The following is a 15,850-nucleotide window of genomic DNA, read 5'->3' as shown; positions in this document are numbered from 1 at the left end:
CAACTCTGTGGTATCATCTTTTAGTAACGTTTTAAACTTCCTTTTAGTGCAAGCCTAATCTTTGGCTCTATACTACATTTTTAGTTTTAGCCTATTGTTGTTGTCTTGTCTGTTAGTTTACTCTATCAGTCTTATTTAATCCATTATATCATCCATTACTTGCACCCTGCGATTTATTTATTCAATATTATTTCAATATTTATCATCACTGCCTCATTGTATCTTATCGATCTATGCCATTGCTCAATCTTTTATTTATCTTGCTTGTGAAGCACTTTGTAACAGTATTATATAAATACATGCTGTTATTTTTAAACTGGGGCTAGAGTCTGTTAATCTAAGTCAGTCCTAATGATGTAGGCAACAGGCAACATAAGTGATACACGAAAAAGAGGAATGCATGCTTCCATAAGGTATATTCATTAAAGAAAAAAAAGAAAAATACATCCCCACTGCCCTACTCTCTCACACACACACACACACACACATACACAGACACATACAAAAGAACAGCTAACACAAGACTCTGAGAGCATTGCTTTTAATTATAAGGTTTTAAATGTACACCCGTTTTCTTACAAATTAGGTAAAAAAACAGATTTATATAAAAAAAATTGCTTGTGCGTGTTTTCATAATGCCTTTTCCATTTGGTTATTGCTGTATATAATAACAGTTGCTTGTACATTTTATGCTTAGTTTGTTAAAGTTGTAATAAGCCCACTGTGCTCTTAAGACTATGAAAATTACAGCATCACTGAATTTCTTATTACCTATACCCATTAATAAACAAGCAGCATTTATTTGACCTTTTCTGTTTGAAAAAGTGTTGCAAAAGTTTAAAAAAAAAATCCCAAAATAAGGGTATTGACCCGTAAACCATTAAATCCTTCCACTGAATTAAAAGAGGCAATTATTGGTTCAGTGAAAAACACTGTAAGACTGCTGCTTGGAAATCACAATTATTTCTCTTTCAAAAACACATTCATACGGTTGGATGGACTAAAGTCTCCACATGAATACTGAGGACCTTCTGAAATGAGGAGTTGTTTTAGCAACTTCCTCCTCATCAAGTGACCAGGCAGAAAGAGGAAGATGTGACGATGTGTGTCACTGTAAACAGACTACAATCGTCACATTCCACTCAGGACGAAAACAACTCATGCATCACGATTTTTTTCTAGCACCACTTCAGCCTTTTTCTTCATCACAGTCCCATACTCATTCATAGTAATTCAGAGTGCGATGGTTGGTGATATTAGTTCTTAATTAGCTTGTGTAGGAAAGCCTGTGAGCAACTGGTTTGACGGCCGGTTCGTCCTTATGCTTTGCCCTTGGCTTTCTTCTGCAGCCGGGTCCTTGTGGGCTCGGTGAGGACCAGCGGCTCTTGGACCACCATGGCTGGGTATTTCCTCCCCAGCAGCTCCACCTCCACCTTCTGGCCGACGGAGCAAAGCTCCACAGGCAGGTAGGCGAAGGCCAGGCTCTGCTGGGTGCTGTAGCTGTAGGCTCCGGACGTCGTGTTGCCGACCACCTGAGGGGAAACATGAGGGACGTTTGGTCATTTAGGATAATCAGAGAACAAACATGTTCAAATCACACCTACTCGATCAATAAAGAGTTCTGGTGTTGCTAACCTTGCCGTTGTGCCAGATGGTCTCGTTGCCCTCGGGGTCGACATCATCCGTATCCATGGTGATGTAGGACAGCTTCCTCTTCAGGCCCTTGGCTTTAATCTCCTGCAGGGCTGCCTTGCCAATAAAGTCAGCAGGCTGGACAAACACGGACAAATATAATGTTTATTCACCTGAGGTTATGACTTTATTCATAGCTACAGAAGAGACAGACCATGCAAACTTGGATCTAAACCATACAGTAAATCTACATAACATTATATTTATAAACATATAGTGTATAAATAACTGAATGGAAATGAAAAACAAATGGTGGTTACCTTGTTCAGTTTGATGAAATAGTCCAATCCAGCCTCCAGAGGATTGGTATCACAGTTCATCTATACAGATCAACAAGAACATCCCCTCAGCAATAAAAACTGTCTTTTTTAAGCTTTGTGAAAAAATTAGTCATTCATAACATGTGCTATTCAAATCCAGTGTGTGTGTGTGTGCGTGTGTGTGTACCTCAGCTCCCCAGCCTCTAAAGCCCTTCTCCAGTCTAAGAGAGGACATTGCATAGGTGCCAAAATTATCGATGCCTTCATCTCGTCCTGCCTCCATGATGGCCTGGTACACTGCTGCCATGTTCTTCTGTTCAATGTACAGCTCCCAACCCAGCTCGCCTGGGACACACACACACACACGCACACACAAAAAAGTATGTTGTTAGGAAAACAGTTGCATTACCTTTAGCAATTGCATCTTGTCTTGACTTTCTAAACTGTACAGTACCGGTGTAGGAGATCCTGATGGCTCGGAGAGGAATGCCACCTAGCTGGATGGACTTGCAGTGCAGGAACTTGAATCCTGCATCACTCAAATCCGCATCTGTCAGTTTCTGGAGAACCTTACGGGAGTTTGGTCCAGCGACACCCAGCACCCCCATATCTTCTGTCACATTGCTGATGTCCACATCGAAGCCGCCATCTGCAGCTTCTGTCTCTATCCACCTGGAGTTGATTTAAAATCGGCAGAGAAAATGTTCAGCATACAGAAATTTAAGGGAACTTGTTTACCCAGAAGTTATCCACTTTTTAAGTTCTCATAATGGTAGACAATATATTGCATCATGACACAGCCAGTGTGTTCTAAATAATGTGGGCCTATGTAACCTTCAGGACCTGCTGATCTGCTACCACTTGGGGTCGCTGTGTAGCATGAAACGATAGACTGCCTCAGGCTGTGGGTGAGAGATGAACACTCTCATGTTCTGCTTCCTGATTGGAGCAAATGGAGGGGTGTTGTTTTTAACAGCTGCTATTAGGATTTAGGTTTCTGGCAAATAAAACACTCGGTGTTACTTTGTGGCTCAGCCGGTCAGATCGCTGTTATACAGCACAGCTTTAGACAGCTGCGGACGGTTTTGCTCCTCTGTAAGATCATGCATCCTGTGTTATGTACAGGGGAACTGAATGTTGGACTGTTTCTCTGCTGATGTGTGTGCACTGTGCAGTGTGTGCAGTGTGTGCAGTGTTTCCCATATAATGTTAATATTTGTCCAGCCCGCTATAGTACATTTTGTCACCCAAGTGAATTTTTGTTGAAGTTAGATTTATTTATTTTGGGTGCTGAGATGCACTAAAATAGCATTCAAACCTGGCAAGTCTTGTCAATGTAGTGTAGTAGATGAAGCCAAGATTATAGTATTGAAGTATTGAAAGTGTGTTGGTGAACTACAATGAACATAATTCATTGTGTCTAGCATGAGTCACATTTGTGTGCTAACAAAGGCTGCATAGGGAGGCAAAGTTTTAAAAAAACGTAGCACATAACAGGTAACCCATTAATAATTAGGTGTACTTTGTACTAAACTAACAAACATCAGATGGGACTACAATGGATAACTAATGTTGCAGTAGAAGTTAACTAAAACTACCCTCATTAGCTTATACTAGGGTGAGAAATGTGCACATGCACACGGTTGGATGCGTCTCACCTGAGGTCATGCAGCTCCGAACCCGAGCCTGTGATAAGCAGAAACTCTCCTGGTGCCAGCTGGGTGATGGTGACCTCGGCATAGACTCTCCCAGTGGGAGTCAACATGTGGCTGATATTAGTCAGGCCCACCTGAAAGCACACAGGGCAGAGACAGGGACAAAGACAGAGGGAGACAAATCTCAGAGCATTGCCCCATGTTCCACTACTTTTAATGATAGTTTTGTCATCATGTACGGTAGGAAAGTGTCTTGTCAACTTGAGGCATGGTATCATTGAAATGTGTAGTAAAAGTATTAAGTAATCATTTTACATTTACAGGTACAGCAAGTGAAAATTCAACCCGACATTAGTCGACAAGTCAGTAAGACGAAGCATATGAGCGTTCTACCTTGGGCATGGTGTTGGCAAACACGCGGTCCAACAACTTGTGCGAGTCCTTCCCCTTTACTATGAACTTTCCAAACGGCGTCAGGTCGATCACTCCCACCTTCTCCATCACCAGCTTACACTCCCTGCCGACTGGTCCGAACCAGTTGGTACGGCGGAAACTGGGCCTGGGGCACAGCACAAAAGCCATGTTATTTTCTCATGGGTCTAACACTTAACTGAGTAGCAACTTTCTTCCACATTTTTTCTTTCATTGGCTTCAATGCATAATGCACAATTGATGTAAAAGTATGACTAATACTTGAAGTTCTAATGCAAGCACTGAATCATAATCTATTGCTTGTAAGACTTAAGGTTGTTACAGCATACAAAAGATATAGCATTGCACACAGCTGGGACAGATTAAAGATTAAACACTGGTAGGTGATAAAACAGTTGCATAATGAGAACTGGGGCCATATACAGCCTATATTTTTACACAAGGTAAACTCCATGTCACAGATATGAGCCAAGTAAGCAACTACAATTGATTCTACATGCTAGGTTTGGCAAGACCCCAAACATTTCTCGGGTTATCTAAAAAAAATACATGTTATCATGCGGTTTTAAATAATGTCATGGTGCATATTTAGAGAATCAGATTCTTCAAAGCGCCAAGTAGTGTCCAGCACAGTTGTTTGCATGTGCTGTTGAATATTAGCAGCTGTCCTGATCCTTCAGTGTAGTATCTAAATGCTGCCATTGTCTTGCTGTTTGAAGCAAACTCTTAAACTGTGTGTGGTGAGCTCATTTCAGCACCAATTCTCAGAGCTGGCTGATATATTTACAGGATCTGTGTGTGTGTGTGTATGTGTGTGTGGGGGTGGGTGGCTGTTCTACTCTGCTTTGCTACCAGCAGATACATCTGGACAACAACACTCCCATCTCAAAAAGAGAGAACATTGCGTACTCGAACATTTACTCTTACTTACACTCAGGAGACGATGCAGTTAGGACACTGGCTTTAGATAGCTATATGGCAGCTGCAATTCTATGTTGTATGTTTCCACCGGAAACAAGTCGCTGGCTTTCTCCATTGCTGTCTACCGGCACAATAGTCGAGCATGATTGCTATGTACTCATTACCCCACCACAGATGGTGATAGGGTGTGGTAGAATGGTAAGTGGTTGTGGTGTGGCTCTAGGGCAGGAATGTCTGATGCCTGGCTTAGAGGACTGCAGCAGCAGTCACCCATTAAAACAAAGCACAAACGACAGTTTGTGCTTTGTTACAAACCGTTAGGGGAGCTTGTTAAGTTGTTTACCTCTCTCAATGACTGCTAATGAATGTTCATTGTTGTTTTAGCGTGTTGTCCTTGCTGTAAGATAGGTATGGGTGGGGTCTTGCCAATCAAACCAAAGCTGACTGGATGTCTTACTTGTATCCAATGTCGTCTCCAGACTTGTAGAACCAGTGTGGCTGTTCCCAGCCAGCGTGAAAACCCATGGATGCCTTGTCCTTGAGCAGTTCATACACGCCACTTGTCCGGCAGGTTGGACGGCCGGCAAAACGCTCCTCCTTCGGGTAACCCACTGGAGAGACGGACAAGGGAGGGAAGGAAAGAGTATGTGGTGAAGAGAAGGGGTTGTGTAATCAAGGATGAACTGTCATTGACTTGGTTTGCTTTAGGGAGAAAGTACTGGGATCCTCTTCTATTGTTCTTACCCACATTGTTGTAGCCATAGGATTCTCTCGCTTTGATACACATGTAAGGTACATCGGTCCATTTTCCATAGCGGTTGGGGTCACATTCGATCAGGTCGTAGGGAGGTTCTCCAGTCCTAATCCAGTCACTCAGGAACTTACCAATACCACCGGCATGGATCACTCCATACCTGGACACATGAAGTCCATGCATTGAACGTTTCCAGTCAGCCACAATCTACTAATGTGCTAACCAAATCCCTATCCTGCAGATTCCAATCCTTCCACACATACCCAAATCCAATGGCAGTCCAGTAGTTGCGTGCTCCATGGTGTGGCCCAACCATGGGCAGCAGGTCAGGGGTGTAGGTGATTGGTCCAGACACAATATTGATAATGTCAGCATTCTTCAACACAGGGACCATTTCCATGGCCATCTCAACATGGTCCATGATCCTATCCAGGTCCGACTCAAACAGTTCCTTACCGAAACCTGCGGCACACACACATACAGTGTCAGAAGACTGGTAACAAGACAGGCAGGAAGACAAACAGAAATGTTAGTTGTTGAACAGAGACAAGTCACATAGGCCCAGATCTACAAAGAGTGCAAAACATTTCCATTTGTAAAAAGAGTAAGGTAGGAAACTTGGTCATTCTGTCAATCTGGGGGATTAAACTCTGCCACAACTGACACACCTCAAAGTGCATATACATTTTGTTAAAAGTGCAAAATTTCGGTGCCCCAGTTCCCTGTATAATTTAGCTGAGCAAAATGTTTGCAAGACTGATTAGTAGGCCAAGATCTTACATTTTGAGGGGTGCAAAATAATAAGCACACATGCAAACTTTAGTGGATCCAGGCCACAGAGTTCTGCATGGCAGACAGACAGACAGAAAGACAGACAGACAGACAGACAGACAGACAGGCAGAGAGGCAGACAGACAGACAGACAGACCTGGAGGCACGCCGTCTCTGACCCAGGAGTCCTGTAGCACCATCTTCTCCATCTTTTCATACGGTCCAAACAGCAGGCCGTCTCTTTCCTGACGCAGATAGTAGGAGCCCTCCAGGTCTCTGATCACCGGCAGCTCAGTCTTCAGAGCCTTCACCTCTGGCACCGTGGCTGTCACTACGTACTGGTGATGCACTGGGATGGTGGGGTGTTCGAACCCTATCAACTTTCCCACCTCCCGGGCCCAGAACCCTGTCAACCAATATATATGTATTAGATAATACCACTGAATTTTATCTTTGACACATGCATTCCTATACACTGTAACCATTGTTTCTGTTATTAAGTTGACAAATAATGACTGGAGTGTCCAATAAATAACATGTTATTTATGAAACCGAGTAGTATTTTCTTCAGATGCTGGTTGCAATTTAGGTTGTAGTCACTAAAAATACTTAGCATGTATGTCGTCAACCAGTGATCAGAAAATGTCAGTACATATGCAACGTCCTGTGATTTTAACATGAACTGAGACTCAACTGAACTGAGACTCAGGAATGCAAAATACACTTCATGGACAAATACGCATGCACAAACACGTTCAAACACAAATAGACACACACACACACACACACACAAAAGTGGCTATACGCCCAGTTTGGCTTGTACGTGTAAGCAGACATTATAGTGTTGATTTAGTGTCTGTCAACCACAGGGAACAGAAAACAAACTTAAGAATAGAAGCTTTTACAAACACACCAAGGCTCTATTGTTTTATCATCCGGCATTTAGGGGATCAGAACAGAGGAGCCCATAAAATACTGAGAAATTGCAACCAAATGTATGATGGTGTAAAAGCGCTGATGCCGTATGAGTGCTTGTGGATTTGCATTGTGTATGCTTGAGGAGCTAAAAGAGTAACATTCCTCACCATGGCTCCACAGTTTGAAGCTGAATAATACTGAGCCACACTGTTAGGAATGCCAAGGCTTCACACCTTTTCCAACAGATGACTGATGTGTCATTGTAAACGCATTTCTCTATAAGCTTACCAGCTGCCACTATTTTACTATTTTGACACGTGGTATGAGGCAAGTTGGCCTCAGTTGCCTCAGTGGTCTACAGTCATTTCAATTATGTAACAGCGGTATTCCACTGACTGCCTCCCTGTTATCTGTCTCCCCCACTGTTGTAGAATGCTGTCTTGGTGAAGTACATGTAAGACCCAAAGCCTCAGGCTGAAATGGAAATCAGGATGGATACACAGCCCTGACATAACATTCTTTCTGAACTGCTGGTTCAGGGCTTTCTTACTCTCTATATGCAGTAGTTCCCAATGTGGGGTCTGGGGACCACCAGGGGGCCAGGAGAAAAATAAGGATTAGTGTAATTTTACTATTATTTCACTTTAGCACAATAACAGAATGCATAAGAATGACTGTATTGAAATGACCAAATACCAAATTATGACCATGGTCTAATACATATCTACTGTATTTTGAGGTCTCTGATATAAGAAACCTGACCTATAGCATATCCTCAGATGGCATACACACAGTTCAGGTCTTCAGCCACACAACAACTATTACGCTTTGTGAGCCTGTAAGTGGGACATGTGACCGTAACCTAGATCAGTGTGGACCTTGTGCCAACTCAGCTGCTTGGACCTATAGTGTAAGGCCACAAGCAGCTGAAGCACAGGGAGAAAATATAATGTAACCCCTGCTTGATTTCTACTGCTATCTTCTGTTGTGTTGCTCCAAGTGTGGTTATAAAATACAGTATGTTGCTCTACAAAATGAAAGTGTCTACTGCCATATGAAGAGACAGTCCAAATATGCTATATATGGTATTCATTTGGATTTTTCTCTCAAATGTCTGTAATAGCCTGCATAGAAGCAACAATATACAGTAAGCATATATATGTCTATAGTGTAGGTATCTTTTAGCATAACACCTCCTTTTTATATATATAAATGCTCCATATCTGAACTTTATCCTGAGGCAGGAGCGGGCGGGGTGGAGGTGTGTGTGTGTGGCGGGGGGGGGTTGAGGTCCACATACCCTATATCCAGATAAGGTCCCAGGCAGTTTGGGCAAGAGCTGAGCTGTGGAGGAGCATGTTTACCAGCATGTTTACCAGCTCTCTGCACACAGGGCCGATTCACTGGGCTTCCCAGGAATAGTGCTCTAATGAATGGACTCAACAAGTTCAAATAAAGCTACTTCTGAAATAAGTTCGGCCATGTCTACATCAGCTGACTACACCCACCGTTAAACTCTGTTTGTGTCCCTATTCTTGACCTTGAGTTATATCATAATAAGGCAAATTCTTTCTAAAAGGTCATTAATTAAAGTAATTTTGTCCTTTTGGTGAAATACTTGTGTCCATTTTGTGTCAATGAAATCAAGAGAATATAGCACATTTTGTGAAACGGACACTTAATTTGGTACATGAGGCTGCATATTATGGGACACAAGCCCTTATTATGGAGGTCTGCAAGAGCATATTATAAACTAGCACTCGCCCCGAGGTCAAAGGAACCCCCTCTTCATTCATTAATGGGTCACAAGGCCAATACAGCCAAACTGATCCTGTGGGGTGACATTCCAGGAGACATGACCTTCCACCTTATAGTAGGCTCCCATTGGTCGGGGGGCTAAACACTCGTATCGGGAAGTGGGGGTACTGCCTGTGTTCCACACTATGCTGTAGTTTGACCGTCCCACCGTCAATAGAAACTACGAAAAACAAGATGTGGGGGAGGGAGATATTGGCTGGAGGCCTTGTGGAGGAAAGAGAAGAAAACGGGTAAGAAATGTGAAAAAAGGAGGAGGTAAAAGCAGCCTAGAAGGTCACTATAAAGGAAGGTGAGGGGATTTTAAGCTATGGCATAGGGAAAAGGAGGAGAATAACGGCCGAGACGAAAGGAAAGAGGATAACATCCGAGGGGAGAAGGGAAGACAGATCGGACGGGGCGGGTCATGTTACAGGGTGAACAAGGGAGAGAAAGGAGAGAGGTAGAGTCTCTTGCTACACCAGTACCTCAGGATTTGCTCTCCCATCTAAGTTATTTCGGCAAACCGCAACGCAGAAGCATCTGTTGTAAATTGCACCAACCCCCCCTCCCCCTCATCATACACACACACACACACACACACACAAAGGAAAAACCGGTGACCTTAAGTAAACTCTACAAATAGCTTTCCTTGCATAATTTTGTGGCAGCGTTCAAGAGCCTCAGATAGGCAGTGAAGCCTTTAGGTTAGGAAAGTGGGCTTGTGGCTGGAAGGTCACCGGTTTGAATCCCCAGACAGGCTCGGGAAACCGAGGTGGGGAAAGTGAATAAGTCATTATCTTCCCTCCTTCAACATCTGCTGTTAAGGTTGCCCTTGAGCAAGGCACTTAGGCCCCAGACTCCTCCTGTGGAGTTTTCTACTGTTCAGTGAAGACTGGTTGTACTAGCAGCTGGGGTGAACATGTGCAACTGTGTGTGAAGCTGGGCCCTGCTGAAAAAAAGCATGCATACTCAGCAAACTTTCTCTGGATAAATACGAATTATAAAAATAAATGTAAGAAAATTACCTTCAAAGTGCCAACTACTAGTTTAGGTATGACAGAGGCAATGTTGATACAAATCCACTAAGCTAAACTTCAAACTCATAAACATCAGTTTGAAAAGAAAATGTGAAACTTTTAGCCTCTGGATCTAAAAGTTTGTTCTCTTTAATTAAAAAAAGGAAATCATCAAAATGAGCATCAGCATGAAAATGTGCAAACGTCTGTCAGGAGGTGTGCATGTGCTGCTGCTTCAGGATTGGATCAAATCTGAACTGTTGGCCTGTTTGGATTGGCTGATGGACAAACTAAAGGCAAAAGGCCAACGAGGCCCACAACATTAATGGCTTCAGCTTCACTAGACAATGTACAACTAAGGGAGGGATAAACTCTGGAAGAAAACGTGAATGCAGCTGTACAAAATGTTCTCTGCAAGGCCTGTATAATGCTATCGACAGGCCTTACTGTACCCAGGTCGTGTGAGGTCATTTTCTTGAGTTCATGCATTGCAGCAACTGCCAAGTATTATCAAAATGCATGCACATCTGCATGTCATCCCTGTCATTCATATTTATATTAATTTAGCAGTTGCAGTTACGATTCATTTGTAACTGATTGGAATTGCAGAACATTTTTACTGTCTGGAAAGAACCTTTGCAGGGAACTTGCATAATATCCTCTAAAGACCGAGGAAAGAGAGAAGGGAGAGATCAAGGCAAAATTCCTGAACCTTGCAAGATAAACAGCAGCAGCAGGGGAAGGAGAGATTCTGCCAACAAAATCCCCCTAGAACTGGTCTGACCCAGTTCAAGTCAAATAACCCCTTTCTCTGAACTCTGCAAGCACCGGCCTGCTTGCTCAAAGGTCCCTGGTTGTAGGGTGTCCTCAGATAATATCATTTATTGACCAATGAGTAGAGAATATGTCTGCATTGTGTTGGCATTCTTTTTGCGCAAACCTCATGTCTTCACTGCATGACAGTTTTGGTTGTCATAATTAAAACAGCAGAAATTGAGAGTAACAAAATAGTTGCTAACAAGGTTTAGCTGCATCTCTTTTCAGTCTCATTTTAGCACGGAACTTTCCACCTCTCTGTTAGCAGGAGATACCATGTAACGTACTAACATACTACAAAAAAGCACATCACACAGTAAAATTCAATGTCTTCTAATGCGTGTTTCAGTTAAGCCTTAAGTCTATTATGCTGTGCTAATATTTGAAGAAATGGCAACTTTAAGTAGCAGGGAAAATAGTTTCATGTGGTGAGAGGAACAAATTGCTAATATGAAAGTTGCATTATTAAGATGACTGAGAAGGAATCTTTGCATTAAATGCCTATATGCACTGTAGGCTTTTGCAGCTGGTTGCATTTTATCACATGGTGTGTTTTAGTGGTAAATTATTAAACTTCATTAGTGAAAACGAGAGAGGTTAAGAGAGGTACTTTCAATTTTAGACCAATTACATGCTCCTATCATGATTTTATTTTGAATGGAGAGTATATTTTCATGTACCTTACTCATTAAGCCAGTAATAAGTTATATGTTGAATTAATTTCAGTTTTCGACACGCTAATGCACAGAGACAAACACTAGGGGCAGGGGAGAGAGGGAGATCATTCCAGACCAGCAAGTACTCACTTCCTACACTGCCTGCCACTGCAAATGTGAAATTTGTAGTCTAAGGAATTGCTACAAACTGCTTCTAAAAGTTGCTGTTCAGTTTATAAAAAATAGATGAATATATCTGGGAAATTTGTCAAAACAAAGGAAGGAAAAATAGCAAATTAAACAAAAATTGAACTAAAACGCATTTTTCTAGTTTTCACTTGAGCAGACACATCAAGGTTTGACATGTCTTTTCATATATTTAGTGTTTGTTCAGCCATTGAAAAACACACAAGACACTACCAGTGCATCTCTGGCTTAAGAGCAGATGTGCAAGCAGAATATGAATGTTCAAATACAAACCTGTTGCATTGACAATGCGATTTGCACGGATTGTCCCGTGAGGAGTCTGGACATCCCACTTGCCGTCGGAGGTCGGGGTGAGGCCGGACACCGGGGCTGGGTTGTAGATCTGGGCACCGTACATGCGTGCCCCAGCAGCCAGAGCCATAGTCAGAGAGTAAGGGTCAATGTGGCCGTCTCCTGGGTTGTACAGACCAGCTATCACCTGAAAATGTACATAAACTTTCATATAACATGTTCACAAATACATCATATTCATCACCATTGATGGCGTCCATTAAAAATGTTGATAAATGATAATTAATAGAAAAAAAGTTTCTTAAACATATAGCACTAGTATAAACTGGTCATTCTTGGCCCATCTCAACTCACATCTCAAACACAGAGCATGCACTCATCCTGGAATTAACTTACATTTTTCACAGAATTATGTCACCCTGTCTGTTTTCAATGCTATTTTGAGTATGAAAAACTGTGTGAAACATTCAATAAAGAGTTGAGAGTAGATTTAGAGTTTTAATAAAAAATTTGCTCACTTATACAATAGGTCTTTTTTTCTGCTATATGTCGCCACATTTTATTTTTATTTTATTTGCCCTTTATTTAAAGGAACAATCAGTACTATTTTCCTGGCTTGTTGCACAAAATCACCATAATATATCAGCGGGGGTTCGCCAGTGTTGTTGATGATGAAACAACCAGTCCAGTCATTCCACTGTTTCAAGCTTTCTAATCAAGCAGTCCGGCCCGTCCGCTCTGTTTTGATGGAAATTCTCCCCCCCCCCGGGCATTTCAATATACGCCCGAGCTCCACCCCTGCACTACCCCCCTTGCATTCAGAACTTCTTTCAGTTTCATTTGCACAACCATGGAAGAAAGTAGGGACAAAGTTTGAGAACAGGCAAACACTAAAGAATGTAGTACATAACTGAGGCAAAGTTACCAGTCAGTGTGGCGGGTGATTGTTATTGATTAATCCGCCAAAAACAAATTTTACTGCCATTTGGCACTTGGCGGGTTTTAATTTCGGACCGTGTTGAGCCCTACTACTCTGTTTCGTAGTCCAACACACACCCAGCACTTCTTATTCATGCGGCGTGCTGAGGATTGCACATGGAACGTCAATCCACGAGGGTTACATTCTCTATACGCATGATCTGTGGTGATCTTTTTCATTTTGCATTGGTTCTGACCGACCTTGTCCATGTTGAGGAGTGGGAAAAGTTCATGGACTTTCTCTGGTCCGATAAGGAACTGCGGCGTTGGATGCCAGTGTGTGCGGCTCATCTGGTACCTCAGCTCATCCACTCGAACTGGGGATGAAGCAATACGGATGCTACCTGGCTGGTGAAAGCCCACTGCCTACAGAGAAAGACAATATAATGAAATACAAACACACACACAGACACACACACACATCAAAACTGTGAAAGATGAGGAATGCACTTTACCTGTCCAGTCTCAGCCTCCAGGCTCTCATACAGTTTAATGCTGTTATAGTGAACCTTCTTGAGGTTGATCCCTGGGTGGTAGTATGTTGTCAAACCAGCCTGAAACACAAAACAAACTCCTCATCATAAATGATAATACGAAGACACAACATGCATACACTCATCTTGATATCTGTAATCTGTAAGTAATCTGAAGTAACTGCCATCTCTTCTATACATATACTTCCCTTTAATTTGAGTGTAATAAGGAGGTCAGTGGCCCACACCCTCAGCTATGTAACATCTTTGAATACTATAGAGAGGGTAACTGGATAAGGGTCATTTTCCCCTCCGACATGTGGGTAATGTATTTATAGCATTACACTGCAGTGCCTTCAAGAGGAAAGAGAGGGGGGTAAAGAAGTAAGTGGGTCAAGTCCTCAGATACCTTAGAAGTCCTATATCATTGACAGCTGCCCTCGATGGCTAACAGAGAAGGCTGTAAAAACACTCACTGCTTATGAGACTGTCGAGGGAGAGCCTCTCCATAGTTGTCATTTGCAACATAACTAGGTGTACTCATTCTCTAAGTATACTAAATGCCTGATTACAGTATTACTTTTGCTGATATCAACTACACGATATTCCTCTGCCCTTTTGACCCCCTCCACCATGCTATGTTGCCTTAAGGTCTCCAGCATGGGTGTTTACCCAAGTACTGTAACTTGTAAATATATAAGAGAATACCGCGTCACACAAAATATATGCTCAGACAGCATTCATACATATACTGTATACTCAGGCAAACAGAACTGATTAAGAAAATTGAAAAAAAATATCTGAAGGTGTTTTAAACATAAACACAGAGAGTGTGACTACACATGACGACTTTCAGAATGAGAACTGAATGGACTGCAGTGTTCTGCAGCAGAAGTGGTATGTGGCACAGACCCACCATTTTGCTATGTTGACCATATGTCCACCTCCGCATTCAACATGTACTATGATCATTGCACATAAACATAACCCTTTGGACCCCCGGGGACCCGATGCCATCAGAAAGTCCCACTGCAAGACCTACAGCGTGCCAGGTGGAGCCAGCCGTCAGCTCGGACTTCTCCAGCAGGACCACATCCTTCATGCCACCTTTGGCAAGGTGGTAAGCCACGCTGACACCCACACATCCCCCACCAATGATGACCGTGTCTGCAGTGTCCTTCCACCGCTTTCCCAATACTGTTGATGCATCACTGAAAAGGGAAGGAATTAAAGAAATCAGTCAAATTGATTAGCTCTATAGGCTATAATATTTCACACACCATGATACTTGATGCACTTCACTGGACCATTTACACTATCTGTCAGACAAGATGAAAGGCTATGCAAAACATGCAGCCATCAGCAGTCAAAGGAGCAGACATAGTAAAGTGGGGATAAGCTGTGCATGACATACAAAGTTGCATGGACCCGATCTATCAGCTGTGAAGTTCTGCATGTTATTGATCTATGTGTACTGAATAGCAAACGCATTGGAGTGTGTCTAACGGTGACTTGTTTATTTGTTGCGTTTTCCTCGTTTGTTTTTAATCGACCGTCCGAGACGTGTTTAAGGAAAATGAGAAAAGTCAGACGTAAACATTTCTTGTGGTAAAAGCGAGTGTCTCACCCCTGTTCAGCTTGTTTTCTTGACGTGCAACATATAGTTCGCAGAGGAAGCCGTGCAATTCCACGACACGCGGGTAAATGTCTCCGCAAATTGATGTTGATTAGGTTAAATATCCGCGACATGGCTGAGGTAATAAAAAAAAATAATAATCAAGTATGTGCAACTCAAAGCATACTAAGCCCTCCTCTCACTAAACCCCAGCGTTGTCCTGTATAGCTCCAAATATCTCGATCCTGCATTAACAGATGCAACAACAACGCCCACAAGTCAACACTTGGGTACAGTGAAACTTTACCCAGGTTCACTCCGTCGAGTTAACGCTTTACGTGCTGAAACGTCAAATGTGGGCCACATACTGTACCTACTAAAAAACATAGCAATAAGCAAATCTCTGAATGGTTTCAGCCTACTCGTAAATTCATCTATTAGAGTGAAATGAATAGAGACCAAAGTATGTTTTATTTGTTAATTTGGAAGCATGCATTATTGAAAGCTTGCATGCAACCAACAGACCTTAGTAAAAGAGATTGGTTATATATTTACTAACAACACATGGTGCAAGCTCCATTTTTCCAGCAGTAAAGCT

General features: G+C 42.4%; 1 protein-coding gene across 1 annotated transcript; it reads right to left on the bottom strand.

Moving 5' to 3' along the window:
• Positions 1-543: 543 nt before the first annotated feature.
• On the bottom strand, positions 544-15,416 carry dmgdh (dimethylglycine dehydrogenase). The gene is made up of 16 exons (XM_071524692.1): positions 15,265-15,416; positions 14,680-14,848; positions 13,620-13,718; positions 13,366-13,530; positions 12,169-12,373; positions 6,643-6,891; positions 5,978-6,176; positions 5,705-5,874; positions 5,418-5,571; positions 4,001-4,166; positions 3,611-3,741; positions 2,407-2,624; positions 2,140-2,297; positions 1,953-2,012; positions 1,636-1,770; positions 544-1,532 (listed from the first exon to the last, which is right to left on the bottom strand). Exons 1-16 carry the CDS (start codon positions 15,384-15,386, stop codon positions 1,320-1,322), a joined length of 2,613 nt encoding a protein of 870 aa, XP_071380793.1. The 5' UTR covers positions 15,387-15,416; the 3' UTR covers positions 544-1,319.
• Positions 15,417-15,850: the final 434 nt, after the last annotated feature.

This window comes from Centroberyx affinis, unplaced genomic scaffold, assembly GCF_046629955.1.
Source record: "Centroberyx affinis isolate AG114_WGS23_722 - 3 ecotype Tasmania unplaced genomic scaffold, CSIRO-AGI_Caff_v1 ptg001223l_1, whole genome shotgun sequence".
NCBI classification, from domain to species: Eukaryota; Metazoa; Chordata; class Actinopteri; order Beryciformes; family Berycidae; genus Centroberyx; species Centroberyx affinis.
Note: the sequence above shows the minus strand (reverse complement) of the source record. Positions and strands in the feature narration are given on the sequence as shown.